Consider the following 7,260-nt stretch of genomic DNA (forward strand, 5'->3'; position numbering starts at 1 on the left):
GAGCTGATCTGATCAATGTGCTGCATTGAGATGAACTTGTCTTGCAATGAACTTCAGCTGTAATACCCTAGAAGTACAGCAGTTACTATCTTATGATTGGGAATGCACTCAAACTGCACTTAAGCTGTGCTGCAGTTATTCTACAGCAGATTGTGTGCACAGTTAGGAGTGTGTGAGTGGATTTAATGCAGCTGTGCTACAGTGTAATACTTCAAGAGATAGTTCACCCAAAAATGAAGATTCATCATGTGATCGTCCTCATGGTACTACATTCTTCTCTGTTTGCAAGTCTGTCTATTTCAGATCATTATTTTTTATTTTTTTCCACAAAAAAGTCAATCAATCTCTCAACACTATTTTAAAGAAAGGAGTGAGGAAGAGCTCTTATTGAGAATTAGCAGAGGTTTAGATGTTGATGCTTTATGTCAACAGACTTTTTTATGTAACATACCAGTTTTTTTTAATCACAATTCCATCCTGTCATGTCAATCTCATAATTACAATTTAGTATATCTTAATTTTTAATTTGGACACTAATTTTCATTTAGACACAGAAGTCTTTATACCGGCAAATGCAAAGCAAACTAAACTGAAAACTCATCAGAAACTCTGACTGATGATGAAGATGCTCAAGATTACAGTACGATTAATTCAACAATTAATATCAGACGGAGCGTTATAACAGACACTGGTGCAAAGTGACTCAGGGAAACATTTACAAAATAAAAGTCCAGATGAAGAGCACTAGAGTCCTCTGCTGGTCACTCTTCATGCATTACAGTGGCACACTCTCCACTAATCAAACTAAAGTGTGCTTAATTTGTTTGATATTATTATACTATCAATACTACTCATTTAATTTATTTTCCATTATAGTTTCTCTCTGTCAACATGTTTTTAGTAACATGGAAGTGAGCAAGGTTTATTTGCTTACTTGTTAATGAAGTGCCCCTGTAGATAATTCATTAAACAATCAGTACATTTACAGACACTTGTACTGATTTTGCAGCAATAAATGTAAATATCATATATTATAAATCATATGCACATTAATGGAGTTCAAAATTGGAGGCACACCAGATCTGAAAGCACTTCTCAGCCTCCTCCACCTTCTTCATCTCCTCTTTATTCCCATCAGTTCTTTTGTAGTAAACTCTGACCAGCTCTTCATTAAACCTCTTCGGCAGAAGACTGGACAGCTGACAGTGCAAGACAAATGAGTTTCTATTGTGAGGAAACTTAACCAATACATAGATTTAAGCTCCTGTGTTGCTTACGGAAATTACTTTAGTGAGGAATTAATCACACCTATTTTATTAAATTATGATTCATACTTCTAATCTGAAAAAATGTCCTGAAATATAATTGGTTTAAGTGTGACGGTACCTGATAATCCTTAATGGCAGACGCTTCATTGGGTTTCCTCTTGCTGTAGAAATAGACGTTTTCAATGGGGTTTTGTTCCTTCATGCCATGATCCAGATCAACCACCTGAGTAAGAGATGAAATAGTTTATGAGGACAAAAGCCTGCATCTAAACACCTGCAATCTAGTTTAAGTTTGCAAATCAGCTCTGAAATACAACATAACTTACATAAACTGGTAAATCGTCAGCGTTCAGAGAAACAGTGGGGTCTGTAGGTTTGTACTTCTGTACTGCAGCTTTCCATGTTTTCTTCAGCTCTTCCTGATTCGAGAGAGTCAGTCAGTTACTGGATTGTGTAATAAATACTGCCTTAAAGTCACATGTCCTTTGAATATTGCTAATATCACTCGAACAGTCAAACAATGTTTTACATTTTCTGTCAAACCTTTGAGATGTTTTTCTCAGTCAGTCGAGCTTCTCCAACAAACTTTGGCAGTTTTCTTCTGACGATCTTGTTCAAGATGTCTCGAGATTCCTTCAGGTTATCAGACGTGGAGGACGAGATCTGCTCAAAGATCTCATCTGACGGAAGAATAGAAGATTTATTATTATCATCAAAACAGGCTTTTCTGACACTGTCTTATATGAAAATAATAATAATAATAACATATTTTTTGTTTGTTTGTTTTTAGGCAAATAAAAATCTAAAAAGTGTTTATCTTGGTATATTTGAGACGTACTACGGGTAAAATCGACCACATTTGTTCTTTTCTTGTTTTGTGGTGGGTTCAGCTGATCTGTGAGTTTGCTGTAGTCCTCTGCAGTCTTTATGGCTTCAGAAATCTTCAGCATATCTTCAGGTTTTCCTTCATGAAGATCACGATCAGCTCGTACGAGAGCTTCATCAAACCTAACGCACAGAACAACATGTGAGTTGGTGTTTCAAAGATGCGTAAGCAGTGCAGTCAGTGACCTAATGCTGAATTTAAGGTCCTGTAAAAGAAGAATAAGTGATGCAGGATGTTAAATATCATCTGATCATGGATAATCACATTCACTGTTATATCTCTGTGTTTTATTTCCACAGAGAAACTCACATGTCTTCGATGATGTTGCAGATCTTGTGCTGATAGGCCTGGCGATGGAGAGTGTATCGGGTGCGAAACATGTCATAAACATTATCAGCCTCCTGTGAGACACACAGACATCAGTGTGTCAGAGATCCAGATCATATACAGCAATGCTCACATTAAATCTCACATTTAATGAAAGCATCAGAGCAGTAGAACATCTTTATCTTCATGTTTCAGTCATCTGCAGTCCTGTACTTCAGGTAAGTTCATCGAGTGGCTTCAGGGAAAAGTTATAACCTTTATTTTACCAGGAAAGGAAGCACGCTGAGATTAAAAATCTATTTTACAAGAGCTTTAATAGTGTGATAATTGAAGCAGGCACCTTGTCTCTGAAGCAGATGTGATTTCTCCCGTTCACTTTACAGACTCGAGCAAACTTCAGCAGACGCTGATGATCAAAACTGTTTCGGATGCCGAGGTGATGACAGTCTCTGTTAAATAAGTATTAAAAATTGGTACATAACTGATAGGATGATTGTTTAAAACAGCTTGTTGATGGACAACAGAATAAGACAAGCCTGAATTAAAGTTGTTAAATATAATAACAATAATATGAATTCCAGGTAGTTGCATAGATGTGAGAGTACGCAATTTATATTTTTCATCAAAACATGTTTTGCTTCAGTTTTTTTATAGTTGATCAATTCAGTGCATTGAATTTTCACGCGTCTTGATACTCAACCCAGCACTTCATTTACAGGAGACGATGAATGCAAATAATTGAATTAGGGTAAACATATTAACACATTAATTTTAAGGAGCACTTTATACCGGCAAATGCAAAGCAAACTAAACTGAAAACTCATCAGAAACTCTGACTGATGATGAAGATGCTCAAGATTACAGTACGATTAATTCAACAATTAATATCAGACGGAGCGTTATAACAGACACTGGTGCAAAGTGACTCAGAGAAACATTTACAAAATAAAAGTCCAGATGAAGAGCACTAGAGTCCTCTGCTGGTCACTCTTCATGCATTACAGCGGAAAACTCTCCACTAATCAAACTAAAGTGTGCTTAATTTGTTTGATATTATTATACTATCAATACTACTCATTTAATTTATTTTCCATTATAGTTTCTCTCTGTCAACATGTTTTTAGTAACATGGAAGTGAGCAAGGTTTATTTGCTTACTTGTTAATGAAGTGCCCCTGTAGATAATTCATTAAACAATCAGTACATTTACAGACACTTGTACTGATTTTGCAGCAATAAATGTAAATATCATATATTATAAATCATATGCACATTAATGGAGTTCAAAATTGGAGGCACACCAGATCTGAAAGCACTTCTCAGCCTCCTCCACCTTCTTCATCTCCTCTTTATTCCCATCAGTTCTTTTGTAGTAAACTCTGACCAGCTCTTCATTAAACCTCTTCGGCAGAAGACTGGACAGCTGACAGTGCAAGACAAATGAGTTTCTATTGTGAGGAAACTTAACCAATACATAGATTTAAGCTCCTGTGTTGCTTACGGAAATTACTTTAGTGAGGAATTAATCACACCTATTTTATTAAATTATGATTCATACTTCTAATCTGAAAAAATGTCCTGAAATATAATTGGTTTAAGTGTGACGGTACCTGATAATCCTTAATGGCAGACGCTTCATTGGGTTTCCTCTTGCTGTAGAAATAGACGTTTTCAATGGGGTTTTGTTCCTTCATGCCATGATCCAGATCAACCACCTGAGTAAGAGATGAAATAGTTTATGAGGACAAAAGCCTGCATCTAAACACCTGCAATCTAGTTTAAGTTTGCAAATCAGCTCTGAAATACAACATAACTTACATAAACTGGTAAATCGTCAGCGTTCAGAGAAACAGTGGGGTCTGTAGGTTTGTACTTCTGTACTGCAGCTTTCCATGTTTTCTTCAGCTCTTCCTGATTCGAGAGAGTCAGTCAGTTACTGGATTGTGTAATAAATACTGCCTTAAAGTCACATGTCCTTTGAATATTGCTAATATCACTCGAACAGTCAAACAATGTTTTACATTTTCTGTCAAACCTTTGAGATGTTTTTCTCAGTCAGTCGAGCTTCTCCAACAAACTTTGGCAGTTTTCTTCTGACGATCTTGTTCAAGATGTCTCGAGATTCCTTCAGGTTATCAGACGTGGAGGACGAGATCTGCTCAAAGATCTCATCTGACGGAAGAATAGAAGATTTATTATTATCATCAAAACAGGCTTTTCTGACACTGTCTTATATGAAAATAATAATAATAATAACATATTTTTTGTTTGTTTGTTTTTAGGCAAATAAAAATCTAAAAAGTGTTTATCTTGGTATATTTGAGACGTACTACGGGTAAAATCGACCACATTTGTTCTTTTCTTGTTTTGTGGTGGGTTCAGCTGATCTGTGAGTTTGCTGTAGTCCTCTGCAGTCTTTATGGCTTCAGAAATCTTCAGCATATCTTCAGGTTTTCCTTCATGAAGATCACGATCAGCTCGTACGAGAGCTTCATCAAACCTAACGCACAGAACAACATGTGAGTTGGTGTTTCAAAGATGCGTAAGCAGTGCAGTCAGTGACCTAATGCTGAATTTAAGGTCCTGTAAAAGAAGAATAAGTGATGCAGGATGTTAAATATCATCTGATCATGGATAATCACATTCACTGTTATATCTCTGTGTTTTATTTCCACAGAGAAACTCACATGTCTTCGATGATGTTGCAGATCTTGTGCTGATAGGCCTGGCGATGGAGAGTGTATCGGGTGCGAAACATGTCATAAACATTATCAGCCTCCTGTGAGACACACAGACATCAGTGTGTCAGAGATCCAGATCATATACAGCAATGCTCACATTAAATCTCACATTTAATGAAAGCATCAGAGCAGTAGAACATCTTTATCTTCATGTTTCAGTCATCTGCAGTCCTGTACTTCAGGTAAGTTCATCGAGTGGCTTCAGGGAAAAGTTATAACCTTTATTTTACCAGGAAAGGAAGCACGCTGAGATTAAAAATCTATTTTACAAGAGCTTTAATAGTGTGATAATTGAAGCAGGCACCTTGTCTCTGAAGCAGATGTGATTTCTCCCGTTCACTTTACAGACTCGAGCAAACTTCAGCAGACGCTGATGATCAAAACTGTTTCGGATGCCGAGGTGATGACAGTCTCTGTTAAATAAGTATTAAAAATTGGTACATAACTGATAGGATGATTGTTTAAAACAGCTTGTTGATGGACAACAGAATAAGACAAGCCTGAATTAAAGTTGTTAAATATAATAACAATAATATGAATTCCAGGTAGTTGCATAGATGTGAGAGTACGCAATTTATATTTTTCATCAAAACATGTTTTGCTTCAGTTTTTTTATAGTTGATCAATTCAGTGCATTGAATTTTCACGCGTCTTGATACTCAACCCAGCACTTCATTTACAGGAGACGATGAATGCAAATAATTGAATTAGGGTAAACATATTAACACATTAATTTTAAGGAGCATTTAAAAATAGATAGTATTAGTATCTTTACAAAATACCTAATATTTACCGTGCAGAATAGTCCCATTTGTCCACATCGATGCCGTTCTGTTTATTTGCCACGATCTCATACAGGAAGGATTTGTCTGCATCTCTGCCCTTGTATGTCCACTGAACAGAAGAGCGATTCAGACTTCATTATACTGAACTGTCGACTTTATTAACACACCATAAACAGCTGGAGTATCAGTTTATACCTCTGAGGTTTTTGCCCCTTCGATTAACTCTTTAATGAAGATCACATCTTCATCATCCAGTCCATGTTCTTTCAACACGTCTTCATTCTCAGCCTTCAGACGCTTCACAATGTCATCGAACATCTGAACTGACATCTGCTCGTGCTGCAGTAAAGACAGAAATAGCATAGATACATACAGTATATGACCGGAAGTGTCAGTGTGTGTGTAATATACTACCAAATTCATTGTCTGTTTGTTTTCATCCACTACTTTTGATTTTATCGATTAGTTCGTAAAACTGCTCACTTTCCACTTTTCAGGGATGTCATCAGGCAAGCCTAAGAAAAGGTGAAAGGTGATTTATATATGTATGCATTATACTATTTCAGGTTAATTTACTAGAATTGCTTGTACACTGACTGTACCAACAAACAGCTTGAGTTCTGCATGTCCAAATATAACAATGATATGAGACCATATTAAAAAAGACCCGACTGATTACACTTCATTTCACACTGCCACTTTACCTTTAGATTGTTTTATTTTTTGGACTTCAGGAATAACCAGGCCATCAAATACATGAGAAAATGGACTATGACCTAAAAAAGAAAAAGAAAAAAAAATGGTTACCCCCATAAGAAATACAAAAACAGTATGATTTTTGTAGAATTGAAAATAATAAAAGACAAAAATCTAATATATAAACATTATTTAATCTATATATGTCCTGTCCCTTTGAAATATTTTTTTTAATTACTTTTTTTTTTTCCACACACAAATTAAAAGACCAAGAAAATAACAGTTCTTATAAAAAAAAAAAATAATAATTCTACACAAATATGAAATTAAGATTTTTTTCAGTTGCTGGATGATTTTGACTCTCCATAAGCTTTAGTGCTCCTCACCCAAGTCGTGACACAGACCAGCGATCTGAACACACAGGAGATCCTGTTCGCTGATGTTGAGCTTGGGCTGATTGTCATGAAGAACCTTCACCAGACAACCTGCTAAATACGCCACACTAACACACACACACACACACACTCACACACACACACACACACACACACACACACA

General features: G+C 36.1%; 2 protein-coding genes and 1 long non-coding RNA gene across 3 annotated transcripts in view; all 3 read right to left on the reverse strand.

Annotated features, from left to right (window-relative positions):
* Nucleotides 1–1,108: 1,108 nt before the first annotated feature.
* Nucleotides 1,109–2,052, reverse strand: LOC107560582 (uncharacterized). Its single transcript, XR_001605743.1, has 4 exons — nucleotides 1,812–2,052; nucleotides 1,595–1,687; nucleotides 1,387–1,491; nucleotides 1,109–1,199 (listed from the first exon to the last, which is right to left on the reverse strand). It is a non-coding gene; the product is annotated as an uncharacterized lncRNA (long non-coding RNA).
* A 249-nt stretch (nucleotides 2,053–2,301) lies between these two features.
* On the reverse strand, nucleotides 2,302–3,670 carry LOC107560564 (deoxynucleoside triphosphate triphosphohydrolase SAMHD1-like). The gene is made up of 4 exons (XM_016244782.1): nucleotides 3,639–3,670; nucleotides 2,822–2,930; nucleotides 2,464–2,555; nucleotides 2,302–2,359 (listed from the first exon to the last, which is right to left on the reverse strand). Exons 1-4 carry the CDS (start codon nucleotides 3,668–3,670, stop codon nucleotides 2,332–2,334), a joined length of 261 nt encoding a protein of 86 aa, XP_016100268.1. The 3' UTR covers nucleotides 2,302–2,331.
* Nucleotides 3,671–3,733: 63 nt separating this feature from the next.
* Nucleotides 3,734–7,260, reverse strand: part of LOC107560565 (deoxynucleoside triphosphate triphosphohydrolase SAMHD1-like) — an 11,746-nt gene continuing 8,219 nt past the window's right edge. The window contains exons 3-14 of the mRNA XM_016244783.1: nucleotides 7,089–7,204; nucleotides 6,711–6,782; nucleotides 6,490–6,521; nucleotides 6,202–6,345; nucleotides 6,015–6,115; nucleotides 5,526–5,634; nucleotides 5,168–5,259; nucleotides 4,871–4,980; nucleotides 4,516–4,655; nucleotides 4,299–4,391; nucleotides 4,091–4,195; nucleotides 3,734–3,903 (exon numbers count right to left, since the gene is read on the reverse strand). Coding sequence (XP_016100269.1) covers nucleotides 3,754–3,903; nucleotides 4,091–4,195; nucleotides 4,299–4,391; nucleotides 4,516–4,655; nucleotides 4,871–4,980; nucleotides 5,168–5,259; nucleotides 5,526–5,634; nucleotides 6,015–6,115; nucleotides 6,202–6,345; nucleotides 6,490–6,521; nucleotides 6,711–6,782; nucleotides 7,089–7,204 — 1,264 coding nt within the window. The 3' untranslated portion in view covers nucleotides 3,734–3,753. The remainder of the gene's footprint in view (nucleotides 3,904–4,090; nucleotides 4,196–4,298; nucleotides 4,392–4,515; nucleotides 4,656–4,870; nucleotides 4,981–5,167; nucleotides 5,260–5,525; nucleotides 5,635–6,014; nucleotides 6,116–6,201; nucleotides 6,346–6,489; nucleotides 6,522–6,710; nucleotides 6,783–7,088; nucleotides 7,205–7,260) is intronic.

The sequence above is a fragment of the Sinocyclocheilus grahami genome, unplaced genomic scaffold (assembly GCF_001515645.1).
Source record: "Sinocyclocheilus grahami isolate Dianchi unplaced genomic scaffold, SAMN03320097.WGS_v1.1 scaffold734.1, whole genome shotgun sequence".
NCBI lineage: Eukaryota > Metazoa > Chordata > Actinopteri > Cypriniformes > Cyprinidae > Sinocyclocheilus > Sinocyclocheilus grahami.

Excerpts from the sequence above, each read along its gene's own strand:
- LOC107560564 (XM_016244782.1), bottom strand. The coding sequence starts at position 3,670 with ATGAATTATCTACAGGGGCACTTCATTAACAA. Across the intron at positions 2,556-2,821 it reads ACATCTGCTTCAGAGACAAG|GAGGCTGATAATGTTTATGA; the intron begins GTGCCTGCTTCA and ends TGTGTCTCACAG. Across the intron at positions 2,360-2,463 it reads TGCAACATCATCGAAGACAT|GACCTTAAATTCAGCATTAG; the intron begins GTGAGTTTCTCT and ends CTTCTTTTACAG.